The sequence below is a fragment of the Bos grunniens genome, chromosome 23 (assembly GCF_055505025.1).
Source record: "Bos grunniens cultivar Pamir isolate PY7600 chromosome 23, Bosgru_T2T1.0, whole genome shotgun sequence".
Taxonomy (NCBI): domain Eukaryota; kingdom Metazoa; phylum Chordata; class Mammalia; order Artiodactyla; family Bovidae; genus Bos; species Bos grunniens.
In genome coordinates, this window is record NC_141187.1 from 7,942,847 (window position 1) to 7,970,677 (window position 27,831).

At 46.1% G+C, this 27,831-nt stretch overlaps 1 protein-coding gene and 1 long non-coding RNA gene across 6 annotated transcripts in view; one reads left to right on the top strand and one right to left on the bottom strand.

Annotated features, from left to right (window-relative positions):
• Window positions 1–27,831, bottom strand: part of LRRC1 (leucine rich repeat containing 1) — a 135,605-nt gene that overhangs the window by 24,653 nt on the left and 83,121 nt on the right. For 2 of the 3 annotated variants that reach the window (XM_086371053.1, XM_086371054.1), the window contains exons 3-8: window positions 24,272–24,350; window positions 20,218–20,307; window positions 6,578–6,634; window positions 6,217–6,280; window positions 5,764–5,838; window positions 1,920–2,064 (exon numbers count right to left, since the gene is read on the bottom strand). In XM_086371053.1, the coding sequence (XP_086227179.1) occupies window positions 1,920–2,064; window positions 5,764–5,838; window positions 6,217–6,280; window positions 6,578–6,634; window positions 20,218–20,307; window positions 24,272–24,350 (510 nt within the window). The remainder of the gene's footprint in view (window positions 1–1,919; window positions 2,065–5,763; window positions 5,839–6,216; window positions 6,281–6,577; window positions 6,635–20,217; window positions 20,308–24,271; window positions 24,351–27,831) is intronic. The other variant, XM_086371055.1, reaches the window with a different exon arrangement.
• On the top strand, window positions 17,237–26,270 carry LOC147346542 (uncharacterized). 3 transcript variants are annotated; one of them, XR_015152935.1, is made up of 5 exons: window positions 17,237–17,428; window positions 17,999–18,217; window positions 23,295–23,500; window positions 24,345–24,426; window positions 25,400–26,270. It is a non-coding gene; the product is annotated as an uncharacterized LOC147346542 (long non-coding RNA). The 3 variants fall into 3 exon arrangements; XR_015152934.1 differs by having other exon boundaries at window positions 17,239–17,571; XR_015152936.1 differs by lacking the exon at window positions 23,295–23,500 and having other exon boundaries at window positions 17,252–17,571.

The window sequence follows — 27,831 nt, forward strand, 5'->3', positions numbered from 1 at the left end:
GCAAAGAACCTGCCTGCAATGCAGGAGACCTGGGTTCAATCCCTGGGTCAGGAAGATCCCCTGGGGAAGGAAATGGCAACCCTCTCCAGGACTCTTGCCTGGAGAATTCCGGGATCAGGGGATCCTGATGGTCTACGGTCCATGGGTCACAAAGAGTCAGACACAACTGAGCAGCTAACACACACGAGAATCACCCTCGCTAAAAACAAAAGACAGCACACGGCAGTCCATTCCATCACCTGGGGGTGAGATGAGTCAGTGAGGAGCCCTATAAGGGAAATCTCTGAGCCTGCGGGGTCAGATGGTAATCTCTAGAAGGCCACATTAAGACAGGTCTGTCTCACTCAGAACGCAGAATGGACTCATGAGAGGTGCCCTCAGGCCACAGAGGAAGAGCCAGTTTACCGCAGCCTCTGCAGCCGCCAAGGGCTGGAGGAGACCCTGAGCCGTCAGAGTCTCGCTGTCACCTGCTCCTGCCTCGAGGGTGTGCCTCCCAAGCAGGTGTCCTTGGTATCCACAGAGGGTGGCCAGAGTGATGTCACTGTCCTCAGGGCAGTCAGAGGACAGCCTCTATCACAGAAGTGATAAAGCCGGAGACGGAGAGATGCCAAAAGGGTGAACTCATGCTGAGTGCGGTCACGGGGCAGGGCAGGGGGGCTGCTTATTCAGCACAGTCAGTACCTACTAACCCTGTCCCCAGAAGGGCCCCCAGTCCTCAGGCCAGGAGACTCGTCAGCACTGTCTTTGGGGCATGGAACATACAGCTGGCAGAGCTCACCCCAAGAGCTCCTCAACACCACTCACAAGCGGGCCTGCAGACTCTCCTTGAATACTTCTAGTGCCAGGAGGTTCATTTCTTCACTAAGCAGCCCACACTGATTCCTAAGAGATGCACGTTAAGCTCTTCCTTAAATCAAACTGAGATTCACAACCTTTTCCTTTCACCCTCTTGAACGAGAAGACAGAAGGAGGCAACGCCTCCTTCCACCCGACAGCCCTTCAAAGGCCTGATGTCAGCATCTCGTGCCTACTTCTCTCTTTTCCCAGCAGCCAAACATCCTGAGTCCCCACAGCTGTTCTGATGCTATACGTGATTCCTACCGGACATTCCCACCTAGAGTCACAGTCCCACTCAGGTCCCCAACCAGACTCACCTGAAAGGCAGCGTCTGTCGGTCCTCTGCCAAGCTGCTCTTATCAACAACCCTTTCATCTGGACCAGATGCCAGAAAGGAAGCCAGGCCCCTGTCACAAGGCTTCTCCGACTACTGAAAACCTCTCCCAAACTCCCTTTGATGTTCTGAATGCAGGTTAAGTGAAGGTCAAAGAACCTGCCCTACGACAGCCACACGGTTTAATACAGCTTCCTACAGTTTCTAGGAAGGCCTGGCTATGGCAGAGCTGACAGCCCATGTCTGTTTATCTTCTCTGTGTTTATTTTCTCACCCTGAGCTGAGCTCTCCTGTTCGGTAAAGGAAACGTCTGGACTGTTTTTTAAAGGAAACGGCACAGAATGGTTCAAGGAAAAGATGATTCCCGATGGAATCAGAAAAGGCTCAACAGAAAAGGCTCAATGTGTTTCCCCCCAGTAACAGCCCTTCCTTGGGGTCACACTATGAGGTCAAAGGTCATTCCACATAAACTATTTGCAATGCTCAATTAGAAAAGTCTTGATAACTGTTCATATGCCCAAAACACATTCTACAATTTAGGCTCATCCCCACCAAAATCATGGACACAAGCTGCAGAGGAGGTAGACGGGCCTACACTTAAAAGTAGTAACGTATATTTAACAGGCCTGCTCCCAGACCAGGAACACAGACATGCCTGCACACAGAGAGATTCAACCTGTAACGACTGAAGGAACCACGCCCCAGGACGCGAACAGCCAGCACGGGGGCAGCTGGCGTCTACACTCACCGATGCCGTCCGGGAGCATTTCTAACAAGTTCTGCGAAATGACCAAATCCGTCAGTGAAGTCAGGCCGCTGATTTCTTCCGGAAGCCTTTCCAACCTGTTTTCAGAGACGTCTAAGCAGAGCAGGTTCTTCAGATTTCCTATTTCCTGTACCAATGACACAGGAAAAGAAAGTCATGCCAGAACCAGTCACCGTTTGGAGGAATTTCTTATATTGATTTTTCAAGATCACCGCAGAGTGGCCCTAAGGATTCTTCCATAAGTGCTGGTCAAAGGCGACAGCGGGGGTGAGTTTCCAGACCCCTTCTGATGAAAACGGGAAGCTGTGTGAATCACACATGGGTACTGGGAAGGGAGGCCAGGCCCTCGGCCTGCAGGCAGGCGAGGAGTCATTCCCTCAGTAAGATGAGGACATGGGCACCAGGGGAAAACCAGCCGCTTGAAGGCCCCACAGTTTGGGATAAAGAAGAAAAAAAGAGGCCAGACTCCAGTTCTCCACATTTGGACTCAATACTCAGAACAGCCTGTGAAGTCCTGTGGGAAGCCGACTCCTTTCTATGTCTGTGACAGGCATCTCGTGGGACAACAGGGGCTCAGCTGCTCCCCGGGGAAACTGGAGCACACACACACAGATACACACACACACACACACACACACACTCAGATACACACACACACACACAACAGGGGCTCAGCTGCTCCCCGGGGAAACTGGAGCACACACACACACACACACACAGATACACACACACACACACACACACTCAGATACACACACACACACACACACTCAGATACACACACACACACACACTCAGATACACACACACACACTCAGATACACACACACACACACTCAGATACACACACACACACACACACTCAGATACACACACAACAGGGGCTCAGCTGCTCCCTGGGGAAACTGGAGCACACACACACACACACACACACACACACACAGATACACACACACACACACACACACACAACAGGGGCTCAGCTGCTCCCTGGGGAAACTGGAGCACGCACACACACACACACACACACACACACAACAGGGGCTCAGCTGCTCCCCGGGGAAACTGGAGCACACACATACACACACACACACACACAACAGGGGCTCAGCTGCTCCCCGGGGAAATGAATGCACACACATGTGCACGCTCACACACACAGATACACACGGACACAGACACACACACACAGGCACACGCACACACGCACACAGACACACAGTTAATACCCAAGACAACAGAGCCACACACACACACAAACATACACACACAGACACACACACACACAACAGGGGCTCAGCTGCTCCCCGGGGAAACTGGAGAGCACACACACATGTGTGCACTCACACACACACACACACACACACAGACACATACACCCATAGACACACACACACACAACAGGGGCTCAGCTGCTCCCCAGGGAAACTGGAGAGCGCACACACACATGTGCATGCTCACACACACACAGATACACATGGACACAGACACATACACCACACACACAATACACACACACACACGGCACATGCATGCACACACACACACACACACGGCACACACATGCACACACACACACGCACAGACACATAGTTAATACCCGAGATACGAGAGCCACACACACACACAAACTTACACACAGACATACACAAACAGACACACACACAGATACAGACAGACACAGATGCACACACATACCACACACACTATTAATACACACACACACTCTCTGTTAATACCCGAGACAAGAGAGCCAGACTGCTCTGAAAGGGAAGAGCCGACCTGGAGGGGAGGCACCTCCTTGGGGCCCAAGCTCCAATCCAGAGGCATCTGACCCTCCACTCTCCTGACACACGCTCCCTCTTACCGGTGCCCCCACTGCCCCGATCTGCTGCCAGCCTGTCCGCGCCCCCCCACCCCCGCCCCCGCGCTCAGCACCCTCTCGCCTGGACAGGTCTGGACACCCTCTGCCCAAGTCTGTTCACAACTGTGCCTCCATCCTTCCCGCTGGGAAACATCACTCCAGGCCCAGAATTAAACCCCACCTCGAACTCCAGTGGCCCCCTGAAGTCTACATAGGTACAGACTCCTAAATTAGCACTGAATTTGGCCTGAACAACTACCCAGATTATCCCTACCCAATCCAGTACTCACCCTGGGACTCCAAACCTGCATTTCCTGCCTGGAGGAAAGCAGACTACCTTTCTACTAATTTCAGGCCAGGCTCCCTGAGGATAGTCTACTTTTTAAATGTATTCCTTTAAACAATGTCTTTATCTCCTTTTCTTTCTGTCATCAGTGAAGACAGGAAAATAACTGATTATCTGAGACTGTCTGATGAGTTTAGTCCTGACTTAACAAAAGGTTATACAAGTGGGCCAATGAGATGCATAAAAAAAAATTAATAACATGATCAGTGGCATGTTAATTTCTTTGTGTTTAGGACGTGACATTTTGCACACAATTGTTTACATACATCCGTCCACACATATACTCTCCTCCGCATGTCTAAGAGCGGATTTTTACTTTATTCAAGTATGCTGTGTTAACTTCTCCTATACTGCAAAGCGACTCAGTTATACATACACACTTCTTCATATTCTTCTTCCATTCTGTTTTATTACAGGATATTGAATATAGTTCCCTGTGCTCCACAGGGCCTTGTTGTTTATCCAGCCTTTATAGCTGGTATTTTATACTTTCTTAATATCTTCCTGGCATTTCTGCCCCATCCTTTGACTCTTCTAAGTAACCAGACTTCTCTTAATCAGGACGTTTCATAATTTCCTAGAGAAATCTGTTAATCAAACCCTCACTCATATCAGCTGCTGATCTGCCCTTTCCTTTTCCCAAATGCAGCCAAGACCTCAGGAACAGACTCGCATTAGCTCCGTAGTCGCGTGAGTCGTCGGTGATGTCCTGGCAATTCTAGCACATAACTACAACTAGAATTTTACTCAAGTGCTTTTTTATAGCACCAGGCTTCCTTGCACAGATACACCTTCTCCACCCGAAGGGCACGGGCCATCATAGCTGGTCCAGAGAGCCTAGCAGAGACAGCCCCTGAATTACTATACAATACACACACCTCAACCATCAGGAAATATATGGACTTTAAACCCTGGCTCTAAGAGACCCCGAAGAGTAGAATTCGGTAACAGCTGGAGAAAAACAAAGTTGGGGGAAATGCCTGTGTGTTGTTGTTGTTTAACTCTCTCTCAACTGATGGGAAGGTGGGTCTATGCGCTAGAACCCACAGGCTGACACAGAAGCCCACACGAGAGCCCGTTTCATTTGGAACACGGCTCCTCATGCTTGGTACCAGCAGGAGAAACATAAAGAGCTTGTGACGGCCCAGCTACACCATAAGCAACATTTGGGAGAAAATATGAAGTAGAAACTTTTTGCACTGATTTTACATCAACTATTACACAGCAAAATGTGCTCAAATCATCTCAAAACACTTGGCATATCACCAACAGTGGCAGAAACTTCTGCCATCAGAATCCGGCATCCTGGTAATTTCCAAATGAGCTGGGCTTCAAGCAGGCAACCCAGGCCTCAAGCCAGGATGAAATAAAATGCAGACTTCACACACCAAAAGATATATTTACTATCTTTAGAAACGATGGGTTGAGGCTTTCAATTTTTTGTGGCCATGTGGCGCGATGAATGCTCAACAAATCTTTCCAAATCTGCTTTGGCAACCAACGTTTTAGTTTTCAAGCTCCCTTTTCTAGAAGTCTCATGGAGAAGCAGGGGATGCATGAGGGTGACGGTGGTCTCTTTGCATTTTGGAGGGAAACAGTGTGAAATTACCACTCACCTGAGGTAATTCTGACAGCTGATTTCCATCCAACCAGAGATCCTTTAGATGTAAGAGAGCTCCTATTGATTCTGGCTAAAACAAAAAGCAATGTTACCGAAACAAAGCTCCAGTATTTAGCCCCCCATTAAGAAGGAAAGGACCTTCACTCAACAGTTAGGAATGGAGTATCACAGCAAAGGTTTGTGGGTACTTCTCTAAAATCAGCACCCCTCTCCTAAAAGCATCCCCAAGACTCCCAGCTGCTTCCACTCACGCCATCACCTCCACCCCCGACCCTCCACCCCCAATCATTATCCGTAACCCGTGTGAACCGAAGCGCGTGCTCTAATGTTGCCAAGCTGTCTCTGTGGAAACAATGGCTTAAGAGTATCCCTAGAGATGCCCCCCAAATATTTTGTGATCATAACTAAGAACAAGTGAAATTCAAATCTCTCTTCAGTACAGACTTACCAAATTATATATTTCATTGTTTCCTAAATCAAGTTCTTCTAGTCTCCGTAGCTGGGTAAGGGAGCTATTTAAAAAAAAAAAACACACACACACACAAAGGGAAGGAGCTCTTGGGATTTAGAAATGCTGAGCAACATGAGATTCCTCACTTGGACTAGTTTCCCAAAATAAGATTCATCTGGATTTTATGGCCATAAATACTACACAGGAAGTCTATTAAGGCTGGCATCTCTCAAATTTTCCAAAAGACACAGAACTTCTTTTTGACAAGCTACTGTAGTTTTTTTTGTAGTTTTTTTTTTTTAATGCTTCAGGAAATTCATTCAGTATGAAACCCCCCCCCTTTTCCCCAGAGACTCACTCAGGGAGATAAGTAAGTAGATTCTCTCTCAGTTCCAGTGAAGCCAGGTTATAAAGACTAGAAATGAACAGAAGAAAAAAAGGGTTTAAGGAAAATACCTAAGATTCTTCCTATTCCCTCCCCTCCCCAGCAATCCCCACTCCCCAACGTATGCACTCCAGAAGGAGCAACTCTTAGTAATAAGACATGTAACTCACTGCCCTGAGGAAAAATATCTATGACCACCTCATCCCCAGTAAAAATAGTATCGTCTCTACTTTGCAAATTTTAACATTAAAGTAAAGAGAGTGGCACCGTCACCGCAGGGCCTCGCGCACATGGACTCTGTGCGCTGATACACGGGAAGAGCTCTCCAGTCCCTGGGAGACAGCCACTCCCAGGACCAAGACAGGGGCCGAATATGCACTTCCAGGCTTGAGAATGTAAAAAATGCACCACTGCCTTAAAAACAGGACCACCCGAACGCCTTTAATCTCAAGCTGCTCTTCTTGCAAACATCACTGAGAAGTCTGTTTGAACATCACTGAGAAGTCTGTCTGTCTGATCGCAGTGGGCATCTCAGTTCAGAGAGTCCACGTGCTCCACTTAAGTTCCCACACTCACAGAGCAAGGGGCCCCTGAGATGCAGGAGGTCAAGTAACGACACACTCCACGCGGTGCCCGGGACACCAGCCTGATTCGGTAAGCAGTGGCTGTGATAATGTTGCTTTTATTCTTAATAAACCCCGGGTGGCACTCTTTTCAGCAGATTCTCCTGCCTCTCAGCCGTAATCCACGTCTAGCAGAAACACCGTGCGAGCATACAGAGGTTCTCCCCAGATGCTGGTGATCTGGGTCACGGTGGCGATTCTGAATCAGCAGACGCCACACACCTCCCAGTATGTTAGCGCTGGCACGACACGCTGATTCAGGACAGAATCGGCTGGTTACTCCAGCAGGCGTGTGCTAAGCTCTGAAAAGCGAGAACTCCAGCTTCTGCTAATGTCACCAGAGTAACGCCCAGATTTGGAGGACTTTTACTTGTGATCCCACAGAACACAGGGTGTCAGACCAACACCCTAATCTGCCTTAATCCTCTGTTCTCCTTCCAACATCAAAGCCAGAATTGCAGGCACTGACAGCGCTTTTCATAACATTAGAAAATGTAAATTTGATTTGCAGGAACAATCATATACACACATAAAACCCAGTGGCTTGAAAAATGTATCTGAACTATACATTTGAAATGCACAAAATTGATATCCCCTTCAATTTTCTAAAAATAATTTTAGAAATTTAGAAACAGTTAACAGTCTCACAATTAAACCAGAGGAAAAAAATAAAACCCTTCAGAATATACATATTTTTAAAAGTCAGTAACCCTGCTAATCAGTAATTATGAATTTAATACCAAGACTCTTCCCCTAAAATGCAGCCAGGTGGAATCGCAACTTCCCAGTCCCACTGCCTCTGGGCCAAACCCTCACGTAGAAGAAATAACGTGGGAGGGATGGGGGACCACCCATTGTGTGCCCCTAAAAACAACCCATAGATAAGGCGGACACCGGACATTACAGGCCACTGTGAAAGTAAAATCAAGGGCCTGGTTTTCAGTTTTAGCTGTTCCCAGAACCAGTCTTATGGGAAAGGTGATAAGCATTTGGCTGTTTTCACATCTCTATTTTAAAAACCACTGACAGACCTGCCAGGTTGAACGCTCATCACTTTCACATCTCTTTGACCCACTAGAGACGTCCACTAATGAGATGAGGGAAAACGTTCCTCTTGCTTCCAAAGCTCCCTCCTTGGGCACGATCAAGTGTACCTTGCAAAGCAGTGTCACCAGGCCCAGCTACCGACACCTCCTGGCCCGACACCTCCTGCCTGAAGCAGTACAGAGCTGGGCCCACCACCCGGGGCACCCCCTGGGTCCTTACTGTCATCTCCTGACCGGGAACCACCCAGCATGTCGCTGGTATCACCAGGATGACCCCATCAAGAAACCAAGGTCCGCTGGTGTGAGGTCCATCAGACAGTGGCAAAGCCACAGCTCAAACCCAGTGACAGCCAAGACCCTGCCCTCACCCTGCGTGCGTTAGGCACTCGGTCATGTCCGAGTCTTTGCGACCCTGTGGACTGCAGCCCACCAGGCTCCCGTGTCCATGGAATTCTCCAGGCAGGAATACTGGAGCGGGATGCCACGTCTTTCTCCGCCCTCACTCTGGGGACTGCCATTCTTTGGAACTCTCTCTCTATAATTTACATCCTCACAACTACCTGGATCTGCTTGGCTGAAGTGCTTCGCCACGGCGCCTCGAGTCCCCTAAAATGAAGACAGTCATACCTGCTGCAGCAGTTAGGGCAGGATACATGTTCCTTCAAGTTGACAGAGCCAGTCTGATGTGTTATTTCCTTGAGACGGCCCTGTGCCCAAGCAGTCATGCCTGCCTGCATGCTCGGTCACTCAGTCGTGCCCAGCCCTTTCTGACCCCATGGACTGTAGCCCGCTAGGCTCCTCTGTCCCTGGAATTTTCCAGGCAAGAATACTGGAGTGGGTTGACATTTCCTACTCCAGGGAAGTATAGTCGGGGGCCACACAAATGTATGAGCCCCAAGGCGGGGTCCCCAGAAAGACTGCTCCACAATTCTATCAACGACGGGAGCCATCCCCTCTGCCCAAAACCGCCTCCAAGGACAGGCCTGCAGATGGGGAGCCACTGGTACGGGACAACTTTTAAGGATACATCATACATAACTGGTGACTTGAGGGACAATGACGAATAAAAAGTAAGGACACTGGTTTGACTACAGATGCCCACCTCCCATATAAGCCCAAACCTCAGAGTGTAACCTGGCCTGGCTGTTCTCATTTTGATTATTAACGGATTCTCAAATGAAACCACAGGTTTGGTTCTCATCAGTACCCTGCCCTGGACAGCCCCAGGCCAACGCACAATCCTACCAGTCTCTCCAGAAGAGAGTTCTCTAGGCCGTTCTAGGAAGAGCTGACATAAACAGGGCTGGCCTGAATGCAGATTTGGACCAGAGACAGTCAGATCAAAATTCAAGGATGAATGGCCTCCTCTCCTGGCTTTTCTGAGTACAGCATCTGCCATTATAGACTTCAGGAAGGTGACTTCCCTATGCAGGCAACCTGGTCAGTGCCACTCCAGCATATTTGCGAGCAAAGGACACACTGCTAAGAACTGACGCAGTCCGGGGACTTGAACTCTGTCTACTTCAGAGGCCAGGCTGTTAGCCACAGGCCAAGAGAAACTCCACATGCATTGATCAGCTGATGCAGTCAACACGTGATATGTGACCAAAAGCTCAGACACTCAACAGGCAACATGACTGGCCATTGATGACTACTGTAACAACATCAACAGGAACTGTATGACAGAGACTGTTGCCAGTTCTTGCCAAGAATTAACTTTATGGATGAGAAAATGAAGGCACAAGAGGGCACCTGAATGAGGTCTCCCACGATTGGGAAGGGGCAGAGCCAGGACTCATCATGGAATCTGTATTTTCAGTCACCACTTTCTGCTCTCACCCTCGAGTCTGTGAGGTTCACTTTGTGAACAGGGAATACAATATTTGTGAATATGTATAATATAGTACTAATACACTGGGGCTTCCCAGGTGGCTCAGTGGTAAGGAATCTGTCAATGAAGGAGACGCCGGTTCAATCCCTGAGTCATGCAGATCCCCTGAAGGAAGGCACCCCACTCCAGGATTCTTGCCTGGAGAAGTCCATGGACACAGGAGCCTGGCGGGCTAAGTCCATGGGGTCACAGTCAGACACGACTGAATGACTAAACAGCAGCAGCAATATAATACATGAATAAACACGCAGAACAAATATTCAGGAATGAGTTGGCTCCCATCTCTGTCCTGCGTCTATCCAGTCTCCTACCACCTAGACCCTTCTCACAGGAAATAAACCCTTTCTGTTGGTTATTTGTGCATTTACCCAGAGTTGCCTTTTATGCAAAGAAAAAGGGGTATGAATATATAGCCTTAGCTTCCTTTTTTCATACAAAAGGCAGCATCCTATACAAAGGAGATTTTTAACTTTCTTTTCAACAGATAATACACACAGATATTGTTTTTTTAATTGCATGGTAATTCAGAATCCATACAAACCTTACTTTTTTTAAACCACTCCCCTGCTGCTGCTGCTGCTGCTGCTGCTGCTGCTGCTGCTGCTAAGTCACGTCAGGCGTGTCCAACTCTGTGCGACCCCAGAGACGGCAGCCCACCAGGCTCCCCCGTCCCTGGGATTCTCCAGGCAAGAACACTGGAGTGGGTTGCCATTTTCTTCTCCAATGCATGAAAGTGAAAAGTGAAAGTGAAGTTGCTCAGTCGTGTCCGACTCTTCTCGACCCCGTGGACTGCAGCCTACCAGGCTCCTCCGTCCATGGGATTTCCCAGGCAAGAGTGCTGGAGTGGGGTGCCATTGCCTTCTCCGAAACCACTCCCCTAGTAACAGATATTTCACCCTTCAATTTTAATTCCTGACAAATTAAATTTCTGTGTAATATCATCAGGATGACCTCCTACACAAACCACTATTTTCTATCTTTCCTTCACTCCCACCGTTTTTACCATCAAATGGGGTTTAACTTTTTCTTTTCTTTTTTTAAAAAATACCATTTATTTGGCCACATCAGGTCCTCACTGCCCACTTGGGCTTCCTTGAGCTGGCGTCTGGCCCCGGAGCGCCCCAGGCTCCGTAGCTCAGTGCACAGGCTTCGCTGTCCTGTGGCACGTGAGGTCTTAGCTCCCCACCTCGGGGACTGAACCTGTGTCCTCTGCACTGGAAGGCAAACCCTTAACCACTGAACTACCACGAAGTCCCCCAAACAGGGTTTAAAAAAACAAAGATAAAATCCTAACAAGCTTCTGCAGGAAGAGTCTGCAGAAGTCTTTGGTGCCAGCAGCTGACGGTCCCTGAGAGCACGCGCAAGAGTTCACCCTGCTGTGAGCCAACACGCAGGCCAACTGTATTTTTAGGATTCTATTTCAGGGACTGGATGAGGGGTTACTTAAAAAAAAAAATTTACATCTGTCCTCCACTGTATTTTAAAAATTCCTTTCTAAACCACTGGGATTTTTTTTTTCCCATTTTGGTGGCAAATATCATTAAGAAAGGAAAGAATAAAATAAATTTAGGTGCCCCCAAACAAACAAATGACAGTATACTATTAAACCATTAAAATATAAAATCTGGAAACATTTATGGCAATACTTTTCAACTAGGATGAGGGAAGTACTTACATATCCACGGTATTTCTACTTTTTTAGTACCAGATTAGTATTTAATAAGAAAACTCTGGTTACAAACTTCCTTATGGCGGTGTTGCTCTAGAAAATTTTCTAAAAATCTTTCATTTTATTTTTGGAGCAATAAATATTTACAGAAATTCCCAGGCCTCAAAAAAAAAAAAAAAAGTATTAAATACAGTAACAGTTTTCAAAAAGACTGATTCTTTTCAGGCAGCATGTACTAACAGGTCACCATTCCCAAGGGCAGCAGACACAAAATCACACCCACACGCTCGACTTCAATCTGCCAGAGAACCCAGGGCTTATCTGCTTGTTCTACTTCTCTTAGCAAATGGTCACAACCAACTCTTTATTGATGATAACCATTTAGTGACTGACCACTGGGTTTTGGGCACCATTCCAATCTATTACACATATTTCTTCTTCTTAAAGAACGTTATTCTTTGAGGAGGAAATTTAATTAAATAGAGATGTCTAGATATACTTAGGCTAACTCATCTTTTTTCTGATGGTACCAGTTTCTTTAACAGCCAAGGATATGGAATCTCATGAAGCTAGATACACAAAGTCAAACAGAGCAGCTTGCTCGCGACGAAGGCAGAGGCTTCCCAGATTCTCACATTCTCCCTGAGCTCCCACCACCCCGACTCCACAACACCTGGACGTCTTGGAGGCTCTGGCTCTGTGTACCTGCTTATCACCAGGTGCCAGTAACTGAGACGAAATGATCTTAGCACATTGCTGGTGAGGCTACATTACAGAAGATTTCCTGTAAGAATAGCATAGATCCATTTCCTAGGTATGGCATCATCCCTCAGCAGCACCAGGCTTCTTCAAGTTTGCCTAACGTCCCTTCTTTTTTATTATTTTGATACATTTCACATACTATAATATCCACTTTTATAATGGGTACCATTCAGTGGTTTTCAGTATATTCACAAGGTTGTACAAACATCACCATGACCTAATTCTAGAAAATTTCTATCATCCAAAAAGAAACTTCACATCCATCACAAGTCAATTCTTTCTAGGAGGGGTTTAAAGAGGTCTTCATAAAGCCCAAATATGCCAAAAGTTTCATGAATTAGAAAATGAGGGCTGGGGAAGGGAGGAAAAAATTCATGTGCTCAGCAGGGCATCTGACACCAGAGGAAATGCAGCTTCCTACAGGACAAGACCAAGTTCAAACCCCACCAGTGAGATACACACACACACACACACACACACACACACACACACACCCTGCTCCCACCATCCCACCCTATTCTTACCCCAGTCACAGGCAACCCACTAATTTCTGTCTCTATGAGCTTGCTTCTGCTGAACATCTCATCTGAATGAAATGGTACGATATGTGACCTTGCTGTCTGGCTTCCCTACTGAACACGTTTCCTAGGTCCATCCACACTGGAGCATGTGTAACTACCTCATTACCTTTTTATGGCTGAGTAATACTCCATCACATGGGAATAGCAGATTTTGTCTATTGGTTCCTCCACTGATGAAAATCTGAATTGTTTCAAATTGGATATTATGATGCTTCTATGAACATTTGTACACCCATTTTCTATAGACATATGTTTTCAGTTTTCTCGGGTAAACATGACTAGCAGTGGAACTACTGGGTCATATAGTAATCATGTTCAGCTTTTTGAGGAAGGACCCACTCCCTTAAATGAGGGCTGCATCCATTTTGTTGAAGTATACTTGATTTATAATACTGTGCTAAGTTCAAGTATACAGCAAGTGATTCAGTTTTACATATATATATATATACACGCACACATATATACGCACACATGCGCAAGTCACTTCAGTCATGTCCTACTCTTTGCGACCCCATGGACTGTAGCCCACCAGGTGCCATGGGATTCTCCAGACAAGAGTACCAGAGTGGGTTGCCATGCCCTCCTCCAGGGATGGAACCCATGTCTCTTTTGTATCTTGCACTGGCAGGTGGGTTCTTTACCACTAGCACCACCTGGGGAGTAGTGTGTGTCTGATTTTTAAAAAGTATCATTATGGCTGCACAGGCTGTTCATTGCTGTGCAGGCGGCCTCTGCTGTGGCAGACCATCAGCCTAAAGTGTGTGGGCTTCGGTAGTTGCAGCGTGCGGGCTCAGCTGCCCCATGGCATGTTTGATCTTGGTTCCCCGACCAGGGATCGAACCCACGTCCCCTGCTTTGGAAGGCAAGTTCTTAACCCCTGGACCAGCACAGAAGTCCCAGTAGTGAGTATCTATTCAGCCCAATCCCCTGATTTATCCCTCGCTGCCTTTCCCCTTTGGTAACCAAAAGCTTGTCTTCTTTGTCTACAAGACTGTTTTTGTTTTATAAATAACTCCATTTGTACTATTGTTCAGCTTCCACATAAAACTGATACATTTGTCTTTCTGTCTGACCTGCTTTACTTAGTTTGATAATCTCTAGGTCCATCCACGTTGCTACCACTAATCTCAAGAAAAATGTTTTCACAAGCTCAAAAGGCTCTTTTGAGAGGAAAGTTCATTTACACTTTGTACCAATGTTTCAAAACTTCTTAAAGTAAATTCATCTTTCCTGGCTTGAGCAGTGGAATCTTCCAGGTGTTTTTAGTGATAGTAAAAAGTCACCGTCACTTGGCACTGTTTTCAAGAGCATATCTGAAAACTCAGTTTTACTGAGAGAGTTTTCATAAAGCCCATCCGAGACCTAGAATTCTCCTCTCAAAGGTCTACGAAGGCCCCCCTCCTCCCCTGCCACCCTTCTGCCTCACTGGCACCTTCAGTGACAAAGCCCTTTACTTAATTTTACCCCAACTCTTTCTAGGAGGGACTTAAAGAGGTCTTCATAAAGCACAACCAGGCCAAAAGTTTCATGAATTAGAGAACGAGGGCTGGGGAAGGGAGGAGGAGATTCATGTGCTCAGCGGGGCATCCGACAGCAGAGGAAATGCAGCTTCCTACAGGAGGAGACCAAGTTCAAACCCCACCAGTGAGACACACACGGGCAGATGACTTACCCCACTTTACAGACAAAGCTAACACAGCGTGGGTTGGCGCCCGGTGCTCAGCGAGTGGGAGCTGTAACGGGACAGGTGTGCCAAGGCCCCCACCCCGCCCCCGCCCCCCTGCACGCCGGCAGCACCCCTGCCCCCGGGTCCCCGGGTCCCTCCACCACATGGAAACCAACACAGCTGCTCCTGCTGATCGTGGGAACCAGCTCTGAGCTTTCTGGCAACAAAAGCAGAAAGGGAAATGTGATAAATGTTAGAACTGTTATTAAAAGGAAGAAGCTTACGGTTCTCCCAGTGAGGCATTTTTTCCCCTAAAAATACGTATTTTTTAAATCTCTCTGTAATACCTCCTTACCTGGGGGAAAATAAGCAACATTATTTGGTAACAAGTATTCTTCAGTAGGAGGAGGGCATGGGAACCCACTCCAGTGTTCCTGCCTGGACAGACGAGCCTGGCGGGCTACAGTCTGTGGGGTCGCAAAGGGTCGGACACAACTGAGCGACTCACACACACACATTTTTCAGGAGACGGTTTCAGAGAAACAGGTTCTTTTCACAGTTGCTTCTTCAGTCAGCTTTTTATAGGAACGGTACAGCATTCAGCCCAGAAGGTGACTCTGCAGGGACAGGCTAACGTGGTCCCAGCACAAAGCTTCTAGAGCCCACCTGGACGATCTGCGATGTCCGTGTGGAGACCAGCAGCATGGAGGAGGGAACACCATGCGTCTCATCCGTGAATTTGCCCAGCGCATCAGAGCCACAGCAGGGTCGGTCCAGACACAAAGAGGGACTCAGACCCAGAGCTCCACAGCTCCAGGAGACAAGGTGGACCCAGTGTACATGCCAACCACACACACACACACACACACACACACACACACACACACACACTGCACTAGCCTTCTGTGTGTAGACAAAGGATCCAGTGCTGAGCGTGCGGGTGACCCAGGGATCAGGTATCTGTGAGTCTGGGATCTCTTTCATCTCTCCTAGTCACTAGGGAAGTTTTCACAAAAGAGCTAGAACTTCAACCACTAAGTGGGGGGAAACCTCAGCCAGTCTGGATAGTGAGCAGACAGGTAAAAATTTTTTAATTCACTTTCGTGAGAGGGTTTGAAGTGATCTACAGCCCAGTGAAAACTCCCGATGCTACAGTGAGCAAGCACTGCCAAGCGTCTGCAACAGGTCACTGAACCATGTTAAACACACATGCAGCAGGTTTTTAAATGCAAACATTACATGCAACACAGATACAAAAACATCAGAAGCTAATAGCAGAACTGTGCTGGTACAAGCAGGGAGGGGCTGGCAGGGACCACCCACCAGAGCCTGGTCCATACTCTCCACAAGAGCCGGGAAAGACTTCTAGAAACCCCTGGTCTCTAGCTTAAGTGACTCCCAACTATTCTGTTCTAAAGGGTGGTCCCACACGTTTAAGAGTAAATCCTTACACTTATATTTATTGTAAGATAGATATATAGATACACTATGTACCCATATATAAAATATAAAAAGAAAAAAAATAAGTAGAAAATAAAAACAAAAGAAAAATATTCTTAAATATTTTATGAGAGATACAAAAATCTTTTGGGCTCTCATTAGTGAAAGCAATGAGACTGAAAATACTATATTATGTAGTAAATACTCTGTTTTACGTTTAGGAACAAAACTGACCCTAAATGATTCACTTTGATACTTGTTTAATGGTGTAACAAGGGAAAAAGACACCTCGCAAAGTCACACTGATCCAGGGACTTTGCTGGCAGTCCAGTGGTTAGGACTCAGCACGTCCACTGCAGGAGGCTCAGGTTTGATCCTTGGTCAGGGAACAAAGATTCTACATACTTCAGCCCAGCCAAGATATTTTCTTTTTAAGTTACACTGATTCAAGAACTGTGTCATCAACTGCACTTATTAAATCATTCATTAGTAATTTTAAAAAATTTCTTCTGATTATGGAAAGGTCTTTGCTGAAATTCAGCTGATAAAGTCCCATCATCCCTGACATCAAACACGTGTGTTCAAGAAGACTAATCAGAAAGTGTATTTTTAACAAAGAGGTTTTTTTTTTTTATTAACAAAGAGGTTTTTAAACACCCATCGAAAGTCAGTTAGTTTCCTGCTTTCTTGTTAAATGCCCTTTCCTTTGAAGGGCCAAGTAATTATGGACGGGCCATCCCAGAAAAGGGCCAGCAAATCTGGGACACTTTTATTCTAGTGACAGAAAAATGTATACTTTTGCATGAAGTAGCTGGTACACCTCTTGGTGGCTTAAAAGATTTTCATGATCATTCCTCATCTTGTTACAAAGTATTGCAAAGATTCTACTGCTGGAGAGCCTTGCTTCATCCCAGTGAGCAGACAATGGTTACCTGGCTCAGAGCCACGCCCTGCAGGAATGAACCACCTGTGCCACGCTGGCTGCTGCTCATCACCAACAGCTGATGCTGCAGACTCGCAAGAACCCAAACAGCACACTCAGCAATTCCCACGGCAGCAGCTCAAGCTCCTGTGCACTGGGGGGGAACTCGCGGGAGCCCCGCAGAAAGTTCTATATGAGAAAGACACGCAGCGAAACGCTACCAGGTAAACCAGCAGCTCAGCTTCCACACTGGACAGCTCTGAGCGTGTGTGGATGACACAGCATCTTTGCAAAGCAGTGACAAACGGTGAGGACAGGGAAGAGGAGAGGCCATGGTGATCTGAGAAGCTGGCCTGGTGCCCATCAGGTACCCCCCTCCCATGGCACGGATCTGGGGATGTTTCAGAATGCAATACAAATATTCAGTCTTTCAAAGTATATGACTACTTTTTCGAACAGCCACTAGCTTGTTAGCAGAAAAATTTTTACCAAGCTGTTTGGAACTGCCTCCTTAATGAGTGGACTGTTAGGTGCCACAAGGGGAACCAGGACATAGTCACTGAGGCTCTCAGGGCCGTGGGGGGGGTGGGCGGCTGTCCCACGGTGATGCGGCGGGGAGTTGGGGAAAAGCAGGCCTGGGACCAGAAGAGCCAGACTCCAGCTCCAGCTCTGCCCTCAATGCCCAAACGCCCTCCAAACTGCCTCTTGGCAAATCACACAGGAGGGAACAGGGTGCCCTCGGTTCCAAGGTCCTGCAAGGCTGCTTGTCCTAAAGGCTGGGCTCTCTCCCCCAGGCAGGACACCCCCACCCGGCCCTGGAGAATTCCACAGCTTTCTCAGTTAAGGCCACCTGTCCAAGCCAGGCGCCGAAAGGAGAAACAGGGTTCCCATCGTCAACAGAGCCTGAAAGGACCGACAATGAGATGTCTGCCTCATCTGACCAAACCGGCAGGGTAACTCACGCCCGGCCCTCCACTCCAGCATCCACAGGGACAGCGGGGAGTATCCATCAGGTAAGTGGCCATTCAACATCCTTTTCGTGCTTTCTGCAGCACCTGCTATTTGTGCCCTGTTCACAATACCATCCTGTCACTAAGAAGTTTTCTGGTTACTAAATATTTAGTTAAATGCTCCAAAGCAACCATGTGGGAATCCTTTGGGAAACTGCAGAGTCCCTCCCAATGAGGAAGCGCTAAGTGGCTTCAGTCGTGTCTAACTCTTTGAGACCCTATGGACTGCGGCCGCCAGGCTCCTCTGTCCATGGGATTCTCCAGGCAAGAACACTGGAGTGGGTTGCCATTTCCTTCTCCAATGCAGGAAAGTGAAAAGTGAAAGTGAAGTCGCTCAGTCGGGTCCATGAAACCTGTTTAAAAACACACAAATGAGGAAATGGACGGAGCAGCCAGCTGGCCAGCCAGAGCAGGAGAAGAGGGGAGGAGGGGCTCAGAGAATTAGATTCCAGAGACCCTGAGGGCAGGAGGCAGGCAAGGTCAATATTTACATGGCTAGTGTATTAATTAGAAATCCATGAAACCTGACACAGCACGAGTGCAGGGCATGATTATTGACTGAAAGTCGCTCAGTCGTGTCTGACTCTTTGCGACCCCATGGACTATACAGTCCATGGAATTCTCCAGGCCAGAATACTGGTGTGAGCAGCCGTTCCCTTCTCCAGGGGATCTTCCTGACCCAGGGATCAAACCAGGGTCTCCTGCATTGCAGGCAGATTCTTTATCAACTGAGCTATCAGAGAAGCCCATCTTAGCATGTACTAAATCCAATGATTGCTGGAACACTTTTCAAATATGCATATTAACAAAAATACAACAACAAAAAGTTTCCACAAAAACATCATAATGACTGCTTTCTCCAGCACAAAACACTGCGATTTCCTCCACGAAGGGTGCCATGAACTCGGGGTGCTGGGACCTTCCTGTGTCTATCCTGTCCCAGAGCTAAAAGGGTGGAGTTCTTAATCATCACATATGCTGGCTCAGGGTCCAAACATCTGCATGAACCGCAGAGAAACACAGGCCTGCAGGTAGAAACGGGGCAGCCAGCCGTCTCCCTCTAGCAAGGAGGGGACACAGTGGACTGCAGACACCTGGGAAGAAAAGCCTTTGCAGAAGAGACCCAGATACACTGCAGTTCCCAAAAAGTGAGCTTCTGTTTCATCTCAGAACTTAAGCAGGACAGGTAAGCATGAGAGAAATCGTTTATAACAGCCACACACTGGTCCACGAGTGCTGGCCGGCAAGGTGGGCTTTCAAGTGGTCAAGCATGAGCCACCGGCCTGCTTCAAGCCACCATCCATCCTGAAGGGATGGAGAAGACCTGCTAAGATAATTCCCTCCATCAGTTCATCCGTGGGAATGTGCAAGAGAACAGATTCACCAGCATACAGTTCCTTCAAAGGATCCTACACTTCTTGCCATGGCCATGCTCCCCGACCTCAGGAACCAGTATGGGGACTGAGCTGGGCCAGTCCCCCGCCCGCCCTGCTCCATCCCCTCCTGACACAGCCTCGCCACGCCTCGCCCCTCCCCGTTCCAAGCCTGCTCTCCAGACCACCACCCTCGCTCCCTGTCCCCAGATCCACGGTGCACAGCCTGTCAGACACAGCTGCTGTATAAGGCACAGGCCGTAAGTTTTCAATGAAATTACTAGGAGCAGTCATTCCTAACAGGATTTAATAACCACCTATATGACACACGCTGCTTCGCTTCAATTAACTACTCTAGAATCCATCCGTTTATAGAGAAACACTCCAAATAAATTAGGTTCTCCACCAGTAACAAGAGGCAGCATCCTTTTTAATTATTAAAATTCAGGGGCAACCGGATGCAAAACACACAGAAGCTGGTTGTGGTCTTTCCTGAGGGGAAACTGAAGACTGGGTAAGCAGCTTTCTGAGTAGACGTAAAACAAGAGCCAAAAAAGGGAAGGAGGTGGAGTTGATATAAATGCCCATTCACCCTGATATAAGCAAACTGCACATAAAAACTTAACTTACTTGCCAATATTTTCAGGCAGAGACTGCAGTGAGATGTCATTTACGGAAAGACATGTCAAATTCTGTAATTCAGGAAAGCTTTCTGGCAATCTAAAAAAACAACAAAAAATGTTATAATTGATAAAGAGAATTGCATATATGGTGTATAGTGAACATAATTATAATGCTTTCTTCTTCTATTTGCTGATTGAAATAACCTCCTAAAATTACATTACATGTGGCATGTTTCTTGTCTTTCTAACTATAATGAAAAAAAAGTAAGGACTTGGTTTACCTGGCAGTACAGGGACATGATAAATACTTGTTGATAAAGTGATCCAGAAATAAAGAAGGAAGAAATACAAATTGTAAGAATAAAGGAGAAAAAGTGTCGTGAGCCTACTGAGCACTCTATGAAAGAAAACGGTAAAAACTTGCTGCAGCTGGAGGTGCCTAAGAGTGAAAACACTTTATGGATTAACAGAAAACAGAAATCTTAGCCCACAAGATTATCATAAAACATAAGACAGCTGCTTCAGGTTTTTTTTCCTGTAGCTTATAATACCCAGAGCAAAGCTACAGATTACTTACAATTAATCAGCTGACAGCCAATTGCTACTTTCTTAATATTTTTCTTTTGATTTGATCTAAGATGCCAATCATGTGAGATGATTATATGTTTCACAACATTCTACACAAAAAAGAAATTCTGTATACTTCTCTTAGACTCTACTGAACAGAGAAGATTCAAAATAAAATTATTTAAATACTTATAAAGAAAATTTACTTTCAATATTCCTCTGGTTACCAGTATTTGAGGTTTTAAAAAACACCAACTGAAGGCAAAAAGATCTCACTGCATCTAAAATGCTGAAGGTCCTTATACATAAACCCGCTAAGATGGAGAAGAGAACACATAACTCATTTTTTTGCAGGGGGTAGTGAGGGCTTCTTGCCTTAGTGAGAGCCTCTAGACTAGAGTCTTTCGTTTCTCTCCTCTTTCTAGATTCCTTTTTTAAAAAACAGATCCTATGCTGCATGACGTTTAATATAGAGCATAATATGAGAGTATTAATGAGGGCTTTCATAACCGATGAAATACATTCTCAGGAATGGTTTTTACAAAGTTGCAAGCTCTTCCACTGTGGAAAGTTCTGAAAGAGATGGGAACACCAGACCACCTGACCTGCCTCCCGAGAAATCTGTGTGCAGGTCAAGAAGCAACAGTCAGAACCAGACATAGAAAAACAGACTGGTTCCAAATAGGAAAAGGAGTACATCAAGGCTGTACACTGTCACCCTGCTTATTTAACTTACATGCAGAGTACATCATGAGAAATGCTGGGCTGGATGAAGCACAAGCTGGAATCAAGATTGCCAGGAGAAATATCAGTAACCTCAGATATGCAGATGACATCACCCTTATGTCAGAAAGTGAAGAAGAACTAAAGAGCCTCTTGATGAAAATGAAAGAGAAGACTGAAAAAGCTAGTTTAAAACTCAACATTCAAATAACAAAGATCATGGCATCTGTTCCCATCACTTCATGGCAAATAGATGAGGAGACAATGTAAACAGTGACAGACTTTATTTTCCTGGGCTCCAAAATCACTGCAGATGGGGACTGCAGCCATACAATTAAAAGATGCTTGCTCCTTGGAAGAAACGCTATGACAAACCTAGATGGTGTATGAAAAAGCAGAAATATTACTTTGCCCACAAAGGTTCATTTAGTCAAAGCTATAGTTTTTCCAGTAGTCATGTATGGATGTGAGAGTTGGACCATAAGGAAAGCTGAGAGCTGAGTTCCTTGGACTGCAAGGAGATCAAACCAGTCCATCCTAAAGGAAATCAGTCCTGAATATTCATTGGAAGGATGGATGCTGAAGCTGAAACTTCAATACTTTGGCCACCTGATGTGAAGAACTGACTCGTCAGAAAAGACCTTCATGCTGGGAAAGATTAAAGGCAGGGGAAGGGGATGACAGAGGAAGACGTGGTTGGATGGTATCACCGACTCAATGGACATGAGTTTGAGCAAGCTCTGGGAGCTGGTGATGGACAGGGAAGCCTGGCATACTGTAGTCCATGGGGTCACAAAGAGTCGGACACGACTGAGTGACTGAACAACAACAATAACCTCTTCCATAGTGTAATAGAGGTAAGTTTTTTTTTTATCTATAGTTCAAAAGATGCAACTTATCTGTTCTGAATTTTTTCCAGAAACTATATATATATATATATATAATTTTAAAACTAGCTAAAATGATCTTAAATGTAAGGAAAATATATTTTTAAGTGGCTGGTTTGCTTTTTTACTGGCTGTTAACATTAAGAGTCAAGCTAGTGATGTGATGGGCTGCGCTGAGGAAGGCCAGACTTACGGTGGGGAGGGAGGAAAGCTAGTCTGAGCTGTCACTCAGTGGCTACATGATCCTAAATGGTCGTTCCATCTCTTGGAGCCTCAGCTGCTTCAGTAATTAAATCCGTAGGCCAATCCTAAATGGTCGTTCCATCTCTTGGAGCCTCAGCTGCTTCAGTAATAAAATCTGTAGGCCATGCTGAATAATTGTTGCTGCTGCTGCTGCTGCTAAGTCGCTTCAGTCGTGTCCGACTCTGTGTGACCCCATAGACGGCAGCCCACCAGGCTCCCCCGTCCCTGGGATTCTCCAGGCAAGGACACTGGAGTGGGTTGCCATTTCCTTCTCCAATGCATGAAAGTGAAAAGTGAAAGTGAAGTCCCTTCAACTCACAGATTCTTAACTCATAATTCTTAAAAGAACACACCCGCCACATTAAAATGGCTCTCCTTCAAGAAACCTGGTAAACAAGAGGCCAGGGTGAAAACTGAGTAAGGCCTCTTATGATGCAATGTGTTCTGATCCAGAGTTTTGAGATGATGGTAAAGTCACATGTCGGCAGACATGAGGGGAAAAAAACATAAGAAACAGAAAAGGGGATTAAGCAACTGAAGAGTTAACAAAAAGCTTCCAGCCAGTATAGTGAGTGTTTCTCAGCTGCCTAACCCAGAAGCTGCCTTTAGCACAAGCAGCTCAGTTTGGTTCCACAACACTAGTTGAGGGTTCTCTCCTTTCCAGAAAGGACAGCAGGGCAGCAGATACAAGCTAAGTGACAGAGGAACACAGTCCAGTCCAGGGGCCTGGGTCGGAGTGATCACTCACATGCAGATTTCCAGCGTTATGAGAAAAGTACCCAGAGAGCATTACAGAGCCCAGAGGAGGGGCCGTGGGAGTCACCAGGAAAGGGTCCTGCAGAAGTGTGATGCGTAGGCTGCATCTGAAAGGTGAGTGAAGGGACTGGTACAGCCAAAACAGAGGGGGAGGGAAATCGAGGACCAGGCCAGAGAAGGCAACTGGGGGGAGTGAAGGCTGGAAGGCAGGCCGAGGTCGGACAGAGGGTGGAGGACACTCACAGCACGGTAGGGGCTCCCACCTGACCTCATCGTGGTGGGAGCTGCGGAAATGTTTGAGGAAGAGGGACAACCACACGGACAAGGATGGTCAGGAAAGAGGATGAGACGTGACGACAGTGGTGAGTCAGAAAGCAATCGGGCTGGAGCTTACTAGAACACTATTTTCCATAAAAATAAGCATTATTAGTAACATAAAACTGAAATTCAAAGGAGAAAAAACAGAATTACAGACATACTTACTTCTTAAAAATAAGCAGGTACAGGAAAAACAAAGTGAAATAGGGCATTCTCCATACCCAAGAAGACCCAAGCAATTTTGAGATAGATGACTCCCAAGTTTTAACTTAATCCCAATTTTTCTAGACACTTTAAAAACAAACAAAAGGAATGGAAAGGAAAAGTACCTTTCTTTCTTCCGAGGTTGCTTAGAGTCTCGAGAAATCTTAGAAATGGGCCCACGTGGCCCAGAGACACCCCTGGGACAGACTCCAGAGAGCTGTCCCCGCACTGCTGTGTGGGCAGCAATTCAGTCACCCTGGCATCACAGGTGCCTGGAATCCACTGGTCAGTGGGCTCACAACTGAGCCAGGAGGGAAAAGGTGCCTTTAGTACTATGGTCAGAAAAGCAAGCAGAAAGGTTACCTAGTCAACGGGTTTCCGCTGAAGTCAGCGATCTGTAGTGCTTTACAGAATGAGATGCTCTCTGGAATTTCAGGAATATCTGCAGAAGGAAAGAAAACGTCTATCATTGACCACCGTTGTTAGCTGTTTCCATCATCCTCAACGTGGACCAGGAGGTATCTGCACACTACTACCTCTGCTCAAACGTGGCGTGGATTTCCAAAATACTTTTTCTACGTTTATATTCGCTTTCCCAATACAAGATATAGTCTGAACAAAAGCATATTCAAGCAAAACATTAAAAACAATCCCCTCCACCAAGTCCCATCACCTCATCAAAAGTCACTGTTGTCATTCCCACGAGGCTTTTCAAACCCCACTAAGTGTTCATACGGTTTCATCAGTACAAAGTATGCTAAAGTATGCATTTTTTACATTTGTTTATTTTTAATTGAAGGACAACTGTTTTACAATATTGTGCTGGTTTCTGCCACACATCAACATGAATCAGCCGTAGTATACACATGTCCCCTCCCTCTTGAATCTCCCCCCCAACCTCCCACCCGTCTAGGTTGTCACAGGGCACCACTCTGAGCTCCCTGAGCCATACTGCAAGTCTCCACTAGCTGTCTATTTTACATATAACGTAATGTTCCCATGCCACTCTCTCCATTCACCCCACCCGCTCTTGCTCCCCCTGTGTTCACAATTCTGCCCTCTGTGTTCACAATTCTGCTCTCTGTCTGTGTTCACAATTCTGCTCTCTCTGTCTGTGTTCACAATTCTGCTCTCTCTCTCTGTGTTCACAATTCTGCTCTCTCTGTCTGTGTTCACAATTCTGCTCTCTCTGTCTGTGTTCACAATTCTGCTCTCTCTGTCTGTGTTCACAATTCTGCTCTCTCTGTGTTCACAATTCTGCTCTCTGTCTGTGTTCACAATTCTGCTCTCTGTCTGTGTTCACAATTCTGCTCTCTCTGTCTGTGTTCACAATTCTGCTCTCTGTGTTCACAATTCTGCTCTCTCTGTGTTCACAATTCTGCTCTCTCTCTGTGTGTCTCCGTCACTGACCTGCAAGTGGGATCATCAGTACCATCTGTTTCCATCTAGATTCCATATATATGAATTAACATGCGACATTTGTTTTTCTAGGTTCTAGGCTCATCCGCTTCATTAGAACCGACCCAAATGCCCAACAATCCCACTACTGGGCATACACCCTGAGAAACATGATTGAAAAAGACACATGTATCTCAGTGTTCACTGCAGCACCATTTACACCTGCTAGGGTGTGGAAGCAACCTGCATGTGCCCCGACAGATGAGTGGATAAAGACGCTCTGGTACATATATACACAATGCAACATTACTCAGCCATAAAGTATGCATTTTTAAATTACAGATTTTCTTCTGATTATGAGCATAATCTGGAAAATACAGAAAAGTCCAAAGGCGGGGGGAGGAACCACCAGCGTTCCCATCACACAGGGATGACGTTTTGTTCCAATGTAGTTTTTATTTGTCACACAGACACAGTGACTAGGTCCGTGCTTCCCTTGATGTTATTTTACAAACTTTCCCCCATCGTTATTTTTCCAAATAGTCCTCCATTCTAGTGGCAGAAAAGTCCGCTGCCTATCTCTTCATACTCCATGTAACCAATCCCCAGTGGCTGGACATTTAGGTTGTTTCCAAGGTCCTGAGGTGATAATTATGTTTATGCTCGCTCCTGGTTACTTCCTTAGGCTAAGCTCCCTCAGGGTAATCGCTGTGCCAAAGGCACCAACACTGCTAAACCACGTACGCGGGGGCGAGGCACACCCTTATGCTTCCGCCACCCATTCAACGTCTTCCCCTCTTTCCTGTCTCTTACATTTTAAAAACTGCCTGTGTTATTGGTAAAACAGTCTGGTAACATTTTGTTTTCTGTTCCTTTGATTACTAATGAGGCTGAATATTTCCCCCCATGTTTACCTGCCACTAAGTGCTGTAATTCTTGAAATAAACCAAAATTGCTATTTTAAGTTCCTCTTGTTTAAACCCTAAGATAACAGCTTTCAGGGCTAGAAAAGGTTAGTTCATAGTATTTAATTTCAAGAATACATTATTTTGGACGTACTAACACTAAGAAGTGATTCCCAGGTGGCTCAGTGGTAAAGAATCTACCTGCCAACGCAGGAGACACAGGAAACGCAGGTTCAATCCCTGGGTCGGAAAGATCCCCTGAGGAGGAAATGGCAACCCACTCCAATATTCCTGCCAGGAAAATTCCATGAGCAGAGAAGCCCAGCAAGCTACAGCCTGTGGGGTCACAAAGGCAGAGATGACTGAGGCCACAACATTAAGAAGGGCTGAAATAGAAGAGCTTCTCCTTGTCCCATGCTGTTTCTTCCAGCAGCTCGACAAAGGCAAGCAGAGCCTAAACATACCTGATTTTTCTAAACTGGGGGTAAAGAGAGACAGAAGAAGTCAGGGGAAGATCAAGCTGCACAGTCATCAGAAGCTACATACAAGCTCTCAGTACAAATTTTAAAGCTGCAAATATTTAAATCTGTGGTAACATTTACCTCACACAAGTCTCTGCCTTGTCGTATAAGTTACTAAAGAACACACATTTCAATTTAAAAAATTGGTTGTATAAGGTAGTAAAGAACACACATTATTTATGGTCCTAGTTCATAAATACGATACCAGTATACACACACACGGACATGCACATACATACACACACACAAACATATACAGATATATATTAATACACATATGAGCATGTACATACACACATATACAAGACGTATATATGTGTATATATGATTTGTCCACAGTTGAATCTGGAATGAATTTTTAAAACACACCAACATTTGTAGGCCCTGAGGCACATATACAGTGGGTAAGACCCTTTATACATATGACCTTATGTAAACTAAAGTGGAAGTTGCTCAGTCGTGTCCAACTCTTCGCAACGCCATGGACTGTAGCTCGCCAGGCTCCTCTGTCCATGGGATTCTCCAGGCAAACATACTGGAGTGGATTGCCATTTCCTTCTCCAGGGATTCTTCCAGACCCAGGGATCAAACCTGGTTTTCCTGCACTGCAAGTAGATTCTTCACCATCTAAGCCACCAGGGAAGCCCATTACCTTGTGTAACTGCAACATAAATTACTGTAACTTCCGTTGCCCAAAGTGGACACTAAGGCTCAGAGATGAAGAACCACCCCCCCAATGTTAGCAGTCACTTTACTGAAGGCTGAGATCATGGCACTGTTGGGCATACGAATGAACAAACTAGTGAATGTAACAGAAAAGAGGCGGACTCAGGGATATAGAGGTCAAGCTAGAGGTCACCACTAGGGAGGGGTGATGGGGGAGAGGAGCAAGAGGTGCAAACTACTGGGTATAAAAGCTACAAGGATCTGTTGGACAATATGGGGAACACAGGTAATATTTTATAGTAACTATAAATGGAGTATAAGCCTTAAAAACTGTGAATCACTGTAGTGCATACCTATAACTTACATAATACGGTACATCAACTATACTTCAATTTTTAAAAAAAGGAAAAGACCAAAAAACAGAAACAAAAGA